Here is a 17,433-nt window from a genome sequence, read left to right on the forward strand (position 1 = left end):
CTCAGCATGGGCCGGTGCTCGTTTGCACACACCTGCACCCCAGTCCTATTAAAAAAAAAAAACAACCCCAAAACCTTGTACCTATTAACTGTGGAGCTCCATTAACTCCGCGCTGTTTGCAAAATGCTATCCTTCCGTTACACCTTTTAAATCTACAATCTCTCTTCATATTTAATAGATTTTTCCTGAGGAAAGATATCAAGAGAGAAACGTCAGAGATGTGAAAAAGGCAGGCAGCTTTAGCCAGGGAGATAAGAAACGATTTCAGAGGGCTCGGTTACCTAGCAACGTCCCTTGCAGTTGCCTAATGGCATTTTGGAAGTGCAGCGGCTCCAGACCGGCTGCAGGGAAGGGAATGAGGGGCCGCAAGCCAGCGGAGCTCCGCAGCCCGGCCTGAGCACACGGCACCGCTGCTCCCCGGCACGGCCCGGAGCCAGGTAACGCGGCGGGAGGGCGGGTACAGGCTGCCCGCGGCGCTCCCTGCCCAGGGCTGCCTGAGGAGACCAGGACACCCCGCCGCTGCAAACCTTTGGGTAGTCAAACGGAGGTGACGCTCTCCCGCCTCTCCCGTGCTCCCGCATGCTCCTCGCTTCCCGCCCGGTGCTGTTTTTCCGCCCTCACGCCCCAGAGCCCTGACCGCGCCGCCCAGCATGGCAGGCAAGGCGGCCCTCGCCCTCACTCTGCGGCTGCGGCAGCGGCCCCGGCCGGGGGCGCCCGCCCTCACCCTCCCCGCAGGGCAGGCGCAGGCTCTGCCCGCCGCCCGGCCCGGCCCGGCGACGTGGCGGCGCTGCCAGCGGCAAGGCGAAGGGGGAAGGCGGGCCGGGCTCCCGTCCCCACGCGCGATTCCCGCGCGGGGGAGAGAGCTGCTGGGGAGGGGGGGGGCGCGCTCCCCCTACCGGCCGCGCCCGGTGCCGACGCCGCGCGCGCGAGAGAGCACGAGGGGGAACGAGCGAGCTGCCACGCGGCGGGCCCGCGTGGCGGGCAGGGGTTAACTGCGTGCGCCGGGGCCGGCCACGCCCCCCGGCACCGGCCGCCCAATGAGCAGGCGGCGGGGCCGGGCCGGCCGCCCCCCGCTCGGGGGTGCGCAGCGCGGGGCGGCGGGATGGTGCCGGCGGCGGCGCGGGGCGGCGGGTCTGGCGGCGGCCTCCCCTGCGCGCGGCCAACGGCTGCCTGCGGGCCGCGCGGCTGAGCGCGCGCCGGGCCCCCGCCGGGCGGCGAGGTGAGGGGAGGGGGCGGCCCGGCCCGGCCGCGCGGGCGAGCGGCGCTGGGGGGCCGGCGGCGGGTCCCGGGCCGCGCCGTCGCCCGTGGGCAGGCCTCTGAAGGCAGCGCCCTGGCCGGGGAGGCGGCGTGAGGGAAGGTGCGGAAGGTGCCTGCCCGCCGTGACGGGGCGGGAGGTGGTGGCCGGGGCGGTGCGTTTCACCCCGGCGGCGGCGGCGGCGGGGGGGTGCGCGCAGGAGCCGCGGTTGCGGGGACGGCAGGTGCCTGGCAGCCCGGGGCGGGGGGGCTCCGAGGGAGGGGTCTCCTTGGAAGCCAGCGAGTCCCTCGGAGCCCCGAGGGAGGGAGGTGCCTTGCGGGGCGGGAGCGGCCGGCTGCTCCCAGCCGTCCGCCGCCTGCTCCGTGTAACGGGGACTTCCTGGGCCGACGGCGCAGTTCCGTGCAGCGCGGGCTGTGTGAGCAGAGGGCTGGGGGCCGGGCGCTGGGCAGGGTGACCTGTTGCTGTGGGAGGGTGTCCGCTGTGGGAATGAGGAAGGAGCTCTCTCTGCCGTCTCACCTGTGCTGCGGGGTTGTTGCACATCTTCTTTCAGTGCTGTTACTGGCCGCCTGCACCCAAACTGCTTTTGTTGTCTGTGGGTTTTGACAGACCAGCCAAGAGTTGTTGATGGGAAAAGCTCCTCTCCAAAGAAATGCTTAGAACATCAGATTAGTTTCTTTAAAAAAAACACAAAATGTTTTCGAAGGTGAAAAATATAATCTGTGCTTAGTCGATGTGAACTGCTGCGGTTTCCTAGTAATTGTTGATGCAGGCAATATTAGTCAATGTGCAGCTTGTGCACATGCTTCATTTTAGAAGCATATGAATGTGTACGTATAAAGCTTGTAGAAATAATGGGACTTTGAGCAGAAGACCTTTCTTGGGCATTGCACAGCTGATTTAAGGTTTCTGTGTTTTGACTTGAATTATTCTGACTTGTTGCTTGACTGTTAAGGACATGGTAGTAGAGATCAATTTCATTGCTAATTATGCAGCTCTCAAGGAACGTTTATGTTCGGTTTCATGCTGAGGCCTCAGAGCTTCCCCCTCACTTCTTCAGTAAGGGATACAAGGAAGAGCCAGCTGTATGTGTAGGCTAGCCATATTTCTCATAGTTAATTTATCAAATCTTAAAGTGATTATGGAATGATACTGAGAAAAACTTGTATAGAAATATCTAGGAGTTATGTCCCGCATTCTGTAAGTTTCAAAATCCCAGATTTGTTTGTGGGTTTTTTTTGTTGAACGTGTTTCCTCTTGAAACAAGTTCAAAAACTTACACAGTCTGAGTTTGCTTAAAGTATTAAATTTAAAGCTTTTTTTGTTTGTTTGTTTGGTTTTTTTAGGAGTGGGCATGGGGCAAGCTTCAGTATCATATATTCCTATTGCATGGGGATTCACTGAGATTACTTTGGTTTAGGAAGGTGATTTTAATCTCGTTGGAACAGCTAGCAAAGTGGGAAATGTATTTTAGATTAAGATGTTAAGAGGCTCATCATCACCAGGACCACACAATGGGGGCAGGGGGGGCGGGGGGCATGAATCTCATCAGAGGAAGCAGCCGCCAGCTCTGTCACTGGAGGGTCATTGGCGCTGTTGCCCGGGTGTTACTCACATCAAGATAAGTCAACAGGAAGGCTCTGGAGGATTGAGGGGGGTAACTGCCTACAAAATGCGGAATGTATTATGGAATGCAGGAGAAGAGCATCTTGTGACTGTACAAAACTTATTATGGGATGCTTAGGGAAGAGACTAAAGGGAACAAGGTGGTTTGAGGAGGAACAAGTAGGGGAAGACAGAAGGGTAAGGGGATAAGGGGCCTGGTCAATTGTAAACAAGTGGCTGGTCAGTATGTTTGGCCATGCCCTGTGCCAGGTTACCACAGCCTGCCCTCCTTTTCACATTAAACTGCATTTCTGTTTTCCTGGATGAGATGACTGCTATGTTAATGTGTGCATACTGATGTCTTAAGTGCCAGCAGCTGGAGTGGTACCATAGGTTAGAGGGAGCTCTCTCCGTCTGTCGTGCCAGCAACTGGAGGGACTGGAGTGAGTGGGAGTCCAAATGCCAGCAACCAGAGTGGGGCCTGTAAGTCACAGAGGCTTGTGTCTGGAGTGCCGGGAACTGGGGAGACTGGAGTGCGTGTGTAGTCTTGGCAAGTATGCCAGTGTGCAGTTGCTAGCGAGTATCATGCAGGGTTAGCCAGTAAGTAGGGTAAGAGGCTTGGGTTTTAGGCAGGGCTTTTGAGGCAGCTCTAAGGGTGGGGCAGGTACTAATGAGATCAGAGGATCTTCAGTTTCGCATTACGAGAGTCCAGGATGTCCAAGCCAGCTACTGGAGGGACTGCAAGATCTGGGATTTGTTTTGGAGGCTCATTTGCATCTGTGTCTGAGCAAGGCAACTGCCGGGGGTCCAAGGGTCGGTTACTGAGTGGACTGAATGTCTTAAGGCCATTGAGTGGGGGGATCATGGTATGCCTGTGGGGATCTGCATGTGTGTGTCTCTGGTGAGGAGGTCTGTACCAGCAACTGGAGTGGGACTCCGGGAAGCTGAGGATTCAGGATTGGTTCCTGGATAGATTGAGTGTCTGAGGCCAGTTACTGGAGGGATCCACATTGTGTGTGTGTGTGTGTATAGTCCCCACTAACAGACTTTTGTCCTGGTCTGCTAGGGAGAGGAGCAGCATAAGGCCAGACCGTGTTTGTATTTGCACGAACAGTTTTTAGCTGCATCGATCTGTATGGTCAGCCACATGTATATGCATGTTTGCATGTGCAATTATGGGAATACATCCTCAGCCTTGTCACTGGCAGAACCTGGGGACATGGAGTTGCAGCAGCCTTGTCTCTGTTCTGTTGCCAGGTTCAGCAGCCCTTAATACAGAAAAATTACTTTTTCGGTAAGTTTGAAGATGCAGAAGTTGTTGACTCACAGAACTTAAATTTGGAGCCAAATCTACAATGGCTGTTAAGTTGTGATAGAATTTCAAAACATTTCTTGGTGTGGTTGTTATGAATAGGGCTACCTATGTGAGTATCTATTTAGGTATATTTGTTTAAGCTGCCATAATAGGGCAGTGGAGCATATATTAAGTTTAAACATAGGCTTTTGTTGTAGATATTTATTTTAATAGTGTCTGGTTTTTAACTCAAGAGAAGTAAAAATAGAGATCAAAATAAAAATGGGGATCTTGTAGTGACCCGATAGGTTTTTTACTTACCTTTTCCCTCTTGTATGTCATAGAATCATAGTGTGACAGAGTGGTTTGGGTTGGAAGGAACCTTCTAAAGATCTTCTAGTCCACCTCCCTGCCATGAGCAGGGGTGTCTTTCAGTAGATCAGGTTGCTCAAAGCCCCATCCAAACTGGCCTTGAACACTTAAATGTTTTGCATGTCTTGCCCCTGAATAAATCCCTGTATAGAAAAGAATGTCAATAAAGAGTCTCAGTGTAGATACTTATCATAATAACTGACTTCCCTTTTAGACATTTTCTGGTTCTAGTCTAATGCTACAGCATTCAGTTATTTTTGCTGGCAAGTTAAGACTCTATTTGTGTCAAATATAAAGATAATAGAAAAAGTGAAGTTTTCCATCCTGTTTACTGTTGGAGTTTATAAACATATGAATGCACACGTATGTAGTAGTGGTCCAGTCTGTTGATAAAAAATTGAAAGAATGGTGAGCAGATTATTTTAGAATGGAAACTAAAGGCATTTCATATCAAATATGAAGTACAGCTTCAGCATTTGTCTCTGCCTGCTCCCAGAAATCCTCTATGCTCATGGAATACTTCAAATCAACTTCTGATTTCCAAATGTGATGAATGTACTTTTTTTATCTTTTAATATTTCCAATACACTTTGGTTTTTTAAGTTATGTAATTTAGTATAATTCCATAGTTTAATAAGTAGCAGATATTTTCAAGTAATTTTCCTTTTTTCTCTCCAAGCAAGAGTAATTTTAACAGCTGTTAGAGCAGATAACTGAAATTGTATGGCAGAGAGACACTTAATATTGAGAAATAGAGCAATGGAGACTTTTTCTAGAAGGTGCTATAGCTATGCCGTGTGCATGCATGGATTATTATTTTTTTCACCTTTTAATATACTGACAGAAAGCATTGTTTTATTCTGGCCCTCTCCCTTTGCACATTTTGAGGGGACATTGTGGTGATAGATGGGGAAGGTGAATACAAAAATAATAATTTTAGTGCTGCTTCTACAGGTAGCCTTGTCCTTAAATCCTTAAATGCTCTGGGGTTGTGCCCTTTTTTTTTTTTTTTTTTAAGGCACCTGATCTAGGTCCTCATGTTTTCTTCCCAAGTTACTGGCATATAAGACAACAAAAATAAAGCAGGGAACCAAATGTGTTTTTCAAGGCCTGCATCACAAATGGTGATATAGTCAATTTTATACTTTAGGATGTCGTGTCAAAAGGCAGTCATTAGTCTGCACCAAGATGTGGTACTGAACTGAGGGAAGACAGCATATGAATAAAAAAAAGTGTATAGTGTTCTTTTTCGTTTTAAAGAACTACAACTCCTTACCAACCACAGTTATAATTATGTGAATTTGTTGCAACCTTTTAAGTTTCTTGATTTTTATTTTGTGCTTCGAGTTGTGCTTCCAGTTTTCTTTCCCTTTTCTAGCAGTGTGGAAAGAAAAACATCTTAAGAGCTGCTTTGCTCCCAAATTATCTAGATTTGCATGGGTGCAGTAAATGTGATGATTTCTGAAATTGCCAACCTAACAACGTGCATGCCTGCATCCTGTCCTCTCTGCTTTCCGTTCAGGAGAGCACTCAGACAGACAGAAAGCTGGTATTTGGAGGGTGTGTTTCTGCAAAGTGATTCATGCAGCTTGCTTGGGGACAGTCTTTTTCCAATAGACTCTGCACAGCCAATGACATAAGTGGTTGCAGGCTAAATGAGTTGTTTTAGGGGCTGTAGCTCTTTTCCGATCGATGGTTTTCATTGATGCTCTGTACATTCCATAATTTTCTTTTTTTGGCTCTCTAACTAACTAACTAGAGTTCTGCCCATGGGCATTAAAAATGATCCCGATGGAGGGAACATCATCAACTTGTTTGTAAGGCTCTGGCTTAAATCCAGTATATATTAAACAGTCAACGTTTTTGTAGTTTAGTCGTGAACTGTTAGAAAATATCTCAGTCCTTTGCAAAGATGAAAAAGCCTCAGGCCTCAACAGCCTGAAATTGGTTTGCAAGTGTTTAATATATACAAATTCACACTTGTTTTGGATTTATAAAGCTCACTTTATGCAGGCGTGGATGCTGATTTCATTTTAATTTTGTAAAAATGGTCAGCCAAGTCCTTTAGTTTTTGAGGAGCAAGGGTGTGGCTGAAGTGAGGTGGTGTATTTTTTTATTTATTACTGGAATACAAGGGGTTTGATACTTAGAAGAGGCCTTGAGTCTGATGTGTTTTGTCTTCTTCCTCCAAATGCCTTTTGAAAATGGGTGGTTCTGTATGAAAATGCAGAATGTCGTCTTACGCTTCCTTCTGAAAGTCTGTCTTCAGTATTTCCTAAAATTGGAAGGAAAATGCCCTATTTTGAGAGTAGATTTGCTTTTATACCACTTCAGAATCTGCTTACGTTTGACATCTGTTAAAGAATTCCTATAATATGCTTACTCCTGGAGTTTAAGTACATCTCAGGCCTGTATTCTATCTTGACCTGTAGATTGCCTTTGATCACCATCTTTTAGCTTCGTAAAATACTTGGGTATTACCTTTTAAAGCACAGATTTCTTGGAATGAAAAAAATAAAGAAGTGAACGTACATTACAATTATATGTTTAAGGTATTGCACTTTTTATACGTTCTTGTATAAATATTGTATTAATATAATGAATGTTTTTTGTATATACAATCACTATTGTGATTTTTTACTGTCTTCTATAATTTTAAGCTAAAGGATATACGATAGGCTCTTTGTTCTAAATTTATCAGTGGTTGTAGAATTTTATATGACTTTTTGCATTGCTCTTGTACTTAAACTTCCATGCAAACCCAGGGGAGCTGAAGCTCAGATAGAACTGAGATCTCTAGTTCCAGAGATTTAGTCCTTGATTTCTTGCTATAGTTTTAGATTTGATTTCTGCATTAAGTGGCTTTAAGCTTAATGTATTCTTCATTTGTTTTTGACAGAGTATTACCTTCAGGAGATGGCCTCTTCTAAGTCTTTGATGAACCTTTTAACCTTCACTTTTGGATCAGCAATAGGATTTTTTGTGTGCTATCTTCTGTTTAGCATTATACTAGAAGAACAGGTTAAGATCCAGCCTCACGTCCTTCACAATGATCCACATGGTCAACACTCAGCAGATATTGATAACAATCAGCTGCAAGGACAAATGAATTTCAATGCAGACTCTGGACAGCATAAAGGTATTTTGTTATGCCTGACTAATTATATAATATGCTTCCTTTTCATGCATTGCAAAATGTTGCTTTCTTCACTGGCAAGAATTTTTATGAATCCTTTTTTTTCACTTTCCCCATGTTCAGGTTACATCTGAATAAGTGTTCTCCTGAGGTCTACTGAATGGTGGTTTTCTTTGTTTACATTATTTACAGTAGTGATTTTTTTTCCTTAGAGCCCAGCTGTTGAACAAACGTCTGTATCCAGACTTTTGTGGAGCAGGATCTTCACACATAAACTATTGACATTAAATGAGGGTTTTGCTAAGCAGATATACTTGCTAGCATTTTAGATGTGACTGAACTGTTTTTTAGCTTTAAGAAACTAATTTTGGACAACTTCTAACTTTTGATCTAGCCTCTTAGATACAGCTAAAAAAAATAAAAAAAGAAATTAACTTTTTGAAATTATTAGTAAAACTTGGAATTGGGGTGAGCCGAGGGGGCAGAGGGGGTCACTGTGGGCATTGTTTGCCAAGCTGGTTTATGCAGCAGTCCAAACACAGGTTGCTGTTTGCAGTCACAAAACAGGCAAATTCTGTTGCACTTTGTTTTGTTTGTTTTTTCCAGAGAAGGTAGACCCTTCCAATGTTTCAGGCATACATTTACATTTGAGGCATCTCATTAAGTGAGTTCATTCTAAATACAGATAGTGCCTGTGTTGGCACAGTCTGGATGAGAAAAAATGCAGTATAATGCATTTGCTGAAGACTATGATAATAAGTAATTTGCTATTTAAAAGTATTTAATCTGCAAACTTTGTAAGACAAGTTTATGAGTGTTTCACATGTAATTGTAGAACATTGTTACAAAGAAATCTGATCTGTTGTTGCATGAATTATAAGCAGTATTATTTTAGGACAAGTTATACAGACCTCATTCTCCACTGAATATTCTTTTACATGAGTTAAAGTAATGTATCAAATGAAAATGTTTCTTTGAGGGAAATGAATGCTTTGGCAGCGTGGAAAACATTGTTATGCAGCTGAGATGACTGTGTCTATTCTGTTGTATTGTCTGCAAATAAAAACATTTTGGCACAACAATAATACTAGTTTCATAGCATCCTAATTTATTTAATCTGAATTTTTTACAAATAAGATTTAACTTGATTTGATGATAAATTCTTTCTTTCTGGCTTGCCATCTGCTTTTTCCTTCAAAAATATATGGCTGTTTTAGAAACATTTGTTAGGTTTTGTCGATTCATATGAATATATGTAACAGAGCCTATTACTTTTTGACCTTTTTGTGTTGTAATCGTTGTGCTCATTGTGAATGGCAAAAATATTCAGCTTTTTGATTTTTATTAGTCCTTCAACAACCATAAAGAGGTTACCTCCAAACAGTTTTTATGTACTAATCAAGGTTTTCTAAAGCCACAGTTCCCTGAACAAATACCCATTTTGATGTGGCTCATATGCTGTCCTTTATCCTGTTAAATGGAAGTAGCTTTAAAAATTTTAGGTTCTTGGTTTTAGGGGTCTTGTTTGTTTTCTTCCCAAATCTAACATTAATTTCATTAACTGGTACATTGATAATAAGCAAATGCCTCTTTTTCTCTCTGTATGTCTTTTCTGATCTAGAAACATGTCGGGGGAGGTTACTCTTAGCTTGTTTTACAATCAAGTCTAATACTTGTTTGGAACTTTCCTTTTTTTTCTTTTTTTTTTTTTTTTAGATGAGAATAAAAATATTGCAGAGGGACTGTATCAGAAGGTGAAAATACTGTGTTGGGTCATGACTGGTCCTCAAAATCTAGAAAAGAAAGCCAAGCATGTTAAGGCCACTTGGGCCCAACGTTGTAATAAAATACTTTTTATGAGCTCTGAGGAAAATAAAGACTTCCCAACTGTGGGACTAGAAACCAAAGAAGGCAGGGACCAACTGTACTGGAAGACTATTAAAGCTTTTCAGTACGTATATGACCATTATTTTGATGATGCTGATTGGTTTATGAAAGCAGATGATGATACATATGTTATATTGGACAATTTGAGGTGGCTTCTTTCAAAATACAGTCCTGAACAACCAATATACTTTGGAAGAAGGTTTAAGCCATATGTGAAACAGGGCTACATGAGTGGAGGAGCAGGATATGTTCTGAGCAAAGAAGCTCTGAAGAGATTTGTTGCTGCATTTAAAACAAACAAATGCTCTCACAGTTCCTCTATCGAAGACCTAGCATTAGGAAAATGCATGGAGATCATTAATGTGGAAGCAGGAGATTCTAGGGATACAAGTGGCAGAGAAACCTTTCATCCCTTCGTTCCAGAACATCACTTAATCAGAGGATACCTACCAAAAACATTCTGGTACTGGAATTACAACTATTACCCAGCTGTAGAGGTGAGTCCTTAGGAACCCATTTGATGAAGTACATCTTACCGTGTGTATGATGTGTGAATTAGCAGTTTAATAGCAGCTCGGTACGGTTTAGAAAAGATGGTTTTGTTGTGATATCCCGTGATAACACCTGTGTAGATGTTAAATACACTGATCAACTAAAAATTGATGCTAATAACTTAATGTTCCAGAAGAGCTAGTTAGTCTTAATTATTGCTGTTTTGCTGTGTTCTGTGGCCAGCAAAAAATGATGAAACCTTTCTGACAAGCTTGTCTAGTGTCACCACTACTACCTTCCTTGCAAAGTTGTTTTGTTTTGTTCCCTCCTACCTCTCAGACGGTGCTCCAGCCATCCAACTACTAGTGTGCAGTGAGAACAGAGATCAGCGTGATTCATTCCAAGGTGTGTGTGCCCACTGTACTGAGCCAGGTCAAACAGTATGGCTTAGTTACATTAAAGCCTACTGAAAGGAAAAGTGGCACTGACACACTTTTATCTTCTACCCAACAGCAAACTTTGCATAAAACCTATAGAAATAGAACAGATTTTGAAACTTGCTCATGATAGTTGGTTACCATTGTCTAAGAGATTCCCAAGTTACTGGAGGGGCTGCTGGGTAACGGTAGATGTGACCGTACTGCCTGCTGGACATTTTCACTTCAAATGGAGGTAGATGTGCTGCAATACACTTATCACTGATAACTGTATGCAGTGTTACCTGGCTTGAACACTGGTAGCTGCCTTGCACTCACTTTTTTGTTGAAGGTTGTTAAAGTGTACATGAAATGAATTCCATTGAAAAGATTACAGAAGAATGAATGCTGCCTAGAAATGAAATAAAAGCATGACTCAAACAAGGAAACACGATTAGATTTCCTTGTGTAGTATTACTGGACTCTTACATCCCTTCTGCAGAAGTGGAGGGAAGCATGAGAGCTGGCAAAGCTTTTTTTTTCTTTTTAATTCTTTTTAGTAGCAAGAAAAATTGCTTTTACAAGCTGAAACATTCTTACGGCAAGAACTTCAGATTGTTCTTTGTGTTCCACATCTGAAATCTCTGGTTTAAAAAAAAAAAAGAAAAAAAAAAGGAAGAAATAAAAGAGAAGGGATGGGATGAGAGAGCAGGGTGCTACTTGAAATTTAAGTGATCTGAAAGCATTATGCATTGTAAACTTCGTCAGTTGTATAATCTGTGATGTGGCTGCTTTTTTAGGAGCTGTGGACAGTTCCATCTGTAGCTGATGTAGTGGTGGTGGGGATCCATAATGGAAATCGCTTATTTGATCTTGTCCTATCATGCTTTGTTTGGATAGAGACTACATTGTCTGGTATCAAAAACAAGCTATATCGATCAAGCTTAGTAATGATTGAACGAGTAACAATTATATAATAGCTGTTGTCATCAGTGTCTTTAAATACTTAATCTTAGTTCCAATTAGAGTTGGAATATTAGCGGCTCTGTAACCAAATCTGGTGAAAACCCCTCCCTCAAAACTATATTCCAGAAAAGTGTTCTCAAAGCTGAATTTGAGATAGAAAATACAAGTTGTAACTAATGTTAATGATCTTTTAGCTCTTAAAAATGCTTGGTAACATCCATGAAAGTAATAAGCTTTTAAAAAAGTTCCAAAATTTAATTTTTACAACTTTGTGTATGTAGGAAGTTAGATACTGATAATTTTACTGAACTGTAATGTGTGAACACACACAGGTGCATGTGCACACACATTTGGTTTATATACTATGAGTGGATGCTGTCATGAGTAACAAGCATGTATTGTTACATATATAAACACAATGCGTTTAGACCTTCTTGCTGCTGCTTTGTTTTCTTTCAAAACTGACATAAAAAAAAGCAAAACCCCTCTGACATTGAGGGCAGCTAGCTTTTTCGCTGGGTTGATTACAGAAGCAATAGGCTTTGTCCAACTTTATTTTGGAAAGATGCTTTGGCACATATGTCTGATATTATTAGGCAAGCAAAACATAAGTTTTGAAGTATATGTATGGCTGATAGCAAATTTCTTACCATGAAATCAGGTATGTGTTTGAATTCTTCCTGGATCTTTAATCCACGGCATGCTTTGCATTTCTTGCTGATTATTTTGAATTGTTTTGTGTTTTAGGGTCCTGGATGCTGCTCTGATCTAGCAGTTTCATTCCACTACGTTGACTCCATGACTATGTATCATTTGGAATATTTGATTTATCATCTCCGTCCATATGGGTATTTGTATAGGTACAATCCTGATTTGACAAAGAGTCCGGAAGAGCAGAGCAAAAATGAAGCACTGGAAGACAAACAAAAGCTAAAGCAAAAAATCTCTGAGAATTAATTGAGTTTTGAAGAAAACAAGAAGAAGCCAGTACAATGAATAAGAGTCTTCTCAAACTCCTGCATGAAGCTTGTGGACTAAAATGACTCATAGCAATTATTTGAAAAATCATGTTGGCAGTACTTCCTGTCACTGTCTGTGTAAAATAGTCTGGTGCTGGCTCTGACTGGGATAGTGTGACCTTGCAGCCCTGCTCGTGAAGATTTGAGGCCCTAAAGCTATGAAATAGGAGGTGGTTCTGGTACACTAATATCTGGAAGAATTTGTATAAAAAACGTAGTGGACAGGTTCAAAGGTAATCATACAGTATTTATGTTCCTTTTTCTGTTCTCCTCTTATTTCCTTCCAAATGTTCTGTTAGGTCAGTTCTAATATTAGAAATCAGGTGCTGCACGATCAAATACTTCATGATGGCTTTCTCTAGCATTCTCAGAGGCATGAAAACAGTCAAGTCTACTTTGCCTTAATCTTAATGACAGACTGGTTATTGTGAATAGGCAGGGATCCACCCAAAAGATTAATCTGAATTGTTTCAGAAATGGAATTAATTGCTATGAATTATTTTAAAAAAAATTAAGTCTCTCTTGTACAAAACAATATGAAGTTGGATCACTACTGTTTTAGGGGAGAAATCCAGAAATAGTTACTGTTGTTTAAATTGCTGAGGTGATGCAAGACATTTACCTGTGGGGTTTTTTTTTTGTGTTGTTGGTTTTTTGTATTAACTTATCCTGTTGGTTGAATGGATATAAAAATCTCAGAATTTTTCAGCATAAAATAAGGTAGATGCTTTTCAAAATACAAGTCTCTCTTCCATCACACCTTCCAGGTAAAACAGAAAGTATAATATCTTACCAAAGTTACATTACAATAACTTGGTTTCAGCCAGTATTATAGCTTGTTGCCATTTAATTTTAACATTGCTTTAATTGTGGTGTTACCTTATTCATTAAAATTTTACAGATACAAGCCAGTCCTATTTTAAAGCTGCAGCGAAGCCAATTTGACTGTTTCCCTACGCTTCTAGTTTATTTGGCTGAAGTACTTAATTTCGCTTTCATGAACGTTCCGTTCCCTGTCCCCCGCCGCCCTGTAGAGAATTTCTTCTGTGTCTGCTCCTTGTTACCTTTTCAGAACAAAGTGTTAAATGATCCTTATTTCACTCTTTTTGAAGCTGAAGTATGTAGTTATTCAGGTAAGCCAGCCTGAATGCAGGAATCTTTCGAAGTGCATTACTTTCTCCACTACTTTATGAGTATCTCTGCCTCTTAACTGAAAACACTTTCTTGGTGTGGGACAAAATAGGTGTGTTAATTACTGAAAAATTTTTAGAGGCCAAGCCTATGTTTTATATAGTTAACATAAAACTTTGTGATTTTCTCTTTTTAAAATGGAGTGAATAGCAGCATGGGAGATGGGATTGAGTTTGACATGTCATGTGTCTTTATTCCACACTTAACAAAAGTTTTTTTTCATCTTTTTATCGCTTTTCACCTTCATCATATTGATGAATTTGGACATAACCTAATTACCTCCAGTCATTGTTTTGGAAAGGGCACATACTGGTAGCAGACAGCCTTACTTACTACTGCTGTCCTTCAGGATGTTCCTGGAAGAGGATGTTACCATAAAGTACTGGATTTTTTTTTCCCAAAGATAGTTCTTGTACAGATTGGGGTTCTATCTCTTGTCCAGCAGTAGCGAGTTATGACTTCCTTTCTGACCATTGCTCTGCAGCATGATGACAATTACTGAAATACCTCATGGAGTTAGAATATTACATACATCTTCCCTGCCTGAATATGGGCTGGGTTCATACATAAGTATTAGTTAAACAAATAGTTCCTGCATGGTTAAATCTGTTAGTCTTTTATGAGCAAGACTGCCTCTGAAACATTGAAAGGGACACGAGCTTTATTGTATGTTGACTTAAGTAAAAAATTGTAACTGCATTTGTTTAAAAAGGAAGAAGTCTGCAGTTTGCTGTAGTCAGAGGCACGCTTGTCCAGAGGGAGAGCGGATGGTACCGTGTTGAGAGGTGCATCATTACGTGAGCTAAGTGTTTATCCCATAATATTGTGAAATCTATATGGTATTGAGAACTGCAGTGGCATTGTTCAAACAAGCGATTAAAAATTTCTGGAATGCTTAAGGAAGTTATAAAATGAAATCAAGATCCCAACTTAATCTCTTTGTAAATTCAGCCCATGCGCAACTATGCTGTTCCTTTATCACTACTTTCTTCCTCAGTTCATCCGTGGGGATTTAAAGATTTTCTGCCACAAGAGGCAGAACTAATCTTGCATATTTTCTGCAGATTTGTGTCCAGTGTTTGCCCTGTGCTGCCCTGTGAAGCGTCATTTCCTCTTCATGTTCCTTGCTATCCTGTCTTTGGGTCTTTAATTTTGTCATGCATAAATCTCGAGTGGACAAAAGGAAGCAGGCAGCGAGACGTTTGAGCTCCACACAGGTTGGTGGCTGAGGTGGCAAGTTAAACCAGCTGCTGCTGAGCTCATGGTGAACCCTTTTCTTAGCAGAAGTTCTAAGTCTCATCTGCTGCCTGCCTGGGGCTTGAAATTTAGCAGAGCGAGGCAGGAATGTCCCTTTCCACAAAACATGCAGGACCTCAGGGGGAACGGAGAAATAAATTAATGTGTTCCATTTCTTGAGGGAGTAAAGCTAAGAACATACTACATTGTCATAAATAGGTGGCCTATCTGGAGAAATAAGTGTAGCCTTTTCTTCAAATGTCCATCCTTTGTTTTAAAGTGTCCTTGCACTTAGGCCTCTGAATCTATTTCTTCTGCCTTTCTAACAGCATGGCAAAGATTTTTTTTATTTTTTTCCCTCCTTCCAGACAAGCTAGAAAAAGATTGGTTTTTACATTCTGTGATTATAACAGAGGACTGTTGTTCTCTGTTGAATTGTATTGCCATAACAATGAGCTGATACCTCTGAAATAATTGGTTTGTATCTTACAACCTTCAAAAGTTTCAGTAGACAATGCTGGAATGTGAACAGTATAAATTTCACGTACAATATTACACTACTAGTAGTAGTTTGTTATTTCACTCTCAGGTCTTTGTGCTATGAGAAAGTATTTATTGAGTTTGAGTATTTCTGCAGCCCAGGGAGGCTACCGTATTTCAGGTGGATAGACCGTTCCGAAGCACAGCAACAGAGGCTCTCTTAGGCTGTACAGATTTACTGCTTTGTGTTGTTTTGTTTCTAAAAGAGGCTTCTTAATTATATAAAACCTAAAAGCTTCCATTGGCACTGTAGTGATTTAAGTGACCCATCTAAAAATTTTGAACTAGTTTTCTTGAAATTACTAGGCATGAGTTGTTTGCACTTGGATGTGGGAATGTCACTTAGTGTAACTGAGTAACATTTTAACCTTGTGGTAAGTGGATTTTTTTTTTATTTTTTTTTTTTAGTTCAGAAAGAATGAAAATGGCAAAGAGTTACCTTCTGATCACCATTCTTAACTAGAGGATAGTATTACTCTTTCTCTGAAAGGAGAAAAAAAAACCCAAACCAATTTTAATCTTCTTTTACTCCCAATTCCTTTGTGCAGTCTGTATTGGCTTTACTTAGGAGGTTAAATGCTGGTGATGTTGGCACCATTTCTCATTTTGTGGCAGTTCCTTTCCCGGTATCTTTTGCCTTTAAGGACACTTTCTTTGTTTTGCTTCGGGGGGTATACATTAAAAATCACTTCTTCTTCACATGTTGTGTTTGTTCTGTTACACTTCCAGAAATAAAAATCTTAGTGTGTAGCTGATAGACCTCTTATAAACAGTTTGCTATCCAAGCAGGGCGTGTTACCTTCGTGCGACAGAAAAGTGCGGGTTGTTTCTCTGATGTGCCTGCTGCTGATGTTATAGTGCTTGTACAGATGAAAATAGATCTGTCAGTACAGGACCACTCGGAAAGGCGGTTTTGTCCCTTTTCTGTCAAGAAAAGCTTCTGTGGAACTCCAAAAGCGTAATTTGCTTTGTTTTACCATATTGTATTTAAAACAATCCACAAATGTTATTAATGCTCTAAAAGAATGGAATATTGCTGCTGGACAGTACATGCCACTTAAAACCTGTGAATGTTTCACTTTGCAATTGTAAGTAGTCATGTCCCTAATTGCAGATATAAGTTGGTGACTTGTCTGGAATGATCACCATAAGGATTTGTTTCTTAAATACGTTCTTTGAAGTGCCTTTGACCAATTTTTAGCATCAAAATTAAGTTGAGAATTGAATAAATAAAATAAGTTATCTCATACACAGTTCATGTCTGTCTTCATTTACCCCTCCTGTATGCTAGCAGTGTAGCATAGCAGCATGGTTTAGTCTAATAAAAACATTCTTACTTTTTTTCTTGGCTGGGTCCGGGAAAAGTCAAAAAGCTTCTCACATTTGCTATGTTTTCTGTTACTATATTTATGCTATTAACAAATGGCAAGCTACCTTGAAAACAAAGGTGGTATTTTTTTGAAGTGTAAAATTAATCACAAATGCTAGTAGTAGATTCACATAAGCAGGCTGTTGTTTCTGCATTGTCCTGATGTTTCAGTGTTTCCACATTGTTACAGAGTGCTGAGTGAACTGATTGTAGCTGATGCCTCAGAGATAAAGCAGAGCTGCTCAAAATTAACCACTGGTTTTAAAAAGGATTTATTCTTTCAGCGAACCTCTTCTGGAAAAAAAATCCTGCTAAGATTTAAATGTTGTGCTTTCTAACCTAGCTTTCTGCTGTTCATGCAGAATAATATTGAGCAGCAAAGAATATTCCACGTACGCAGATGGGAGGTGTTTTTACATCTGAAACGCTGGTTGTTGGACATGGTAGGCACAAGCAGGGTACAGCTGTGTTTCATTACCTTAAGTACTGTGATAGACCCTGCTAGTACTATTAACCTGGATTAATTATTTCATTTCAAAGTGCAGGAAGTATGTGACAACCAATTTAACTGTGCCTAAAAGCTAGAGTGTTTCAGCCAAGGAACAACAGCCAATTGAACAGACAATAAAAGCTCCTGTGAAGTTTCAGGCTTAGGTTA

At 41.4% G+C, this 17,433-nt stretch overlaps 1 protein-coding gene across 2 annotated transcripts; it reads left to right on the forward strand.

Annotated features, from left to right (window-relative positions):
- The first annotated feature begins 459 nt into the window (after nt 1–459).
- C1GALT1 (core 1 synthase, glycoprotein-N-acetylgalactosamine 3-beta-galactosyltransferase 1) lies at nt 460–16,655 on the forward strand. Of its 2 annotated transcripts, none has more exons than XM_080386761.1 (4): nt 460–1,219; nt 7,423–7,662; nt 9,376–10,043; nt 12,168–16,655. In XM_080386761.1, the coding sequence occupies exons 2-4, from the start codon at nt 7,440–7,442 to the stop codon at nt 12,375–12,377; spliced, it is 1,101 nt and encodes a 366-aa protein (XP_080242887.1). In that variant the 5' UTR covers nt 460–1,219; nt 7,423–7,439; the 3' UTR covers nt 12,378–16,655. The 2 variants fall into 2 exon arrangements, with proteins under 2 accessions (XP_080242887.1, XP_080242888.1); XM_080386762.1 differs by lacking the exon at nt 460–1,219 and adding an exon at nt 1,395–1,670.
- Nucleotides 16,656–17,433: the final 778 nt, after the last annotated feature.

This window comes from Falco punctatus (assembly GCF_963210335.1).
Source record: "Falco punctatus genome assembly, chromosome: 4".
Lineage (NCBI taxonomy): Eukaryota > Metazoa > Chordata > Aves > Falconiformes > Falconidae > Falco > Falco punctatus.

Excerpts from the sequence above, each read along its gene's own strand:
- C1GALT1 (XM_080386761.1), top strand. The coding sequence starts at position 7,440 with ATGGCCTCTTCTAAGTCTTTGATGAACCTTTTAACCTTCACTTTTGGA. Across the intron at positions 7,663-9,375 it reads AGACTCTGGACAGCATAAAG|ATGAGAATAAAAATATTGCA; the intron begins GTATTTTGTTAT and ends TTTTTTTTTTAG. Across the intron at positions 10,044-12,167 it reads ACTATTACCCAGCTGTAGAG|GGTCCTGGATGCTGCTCTGA; the intron begins GTGAGTCCTTAG and ends TTTGTGTTTTAG.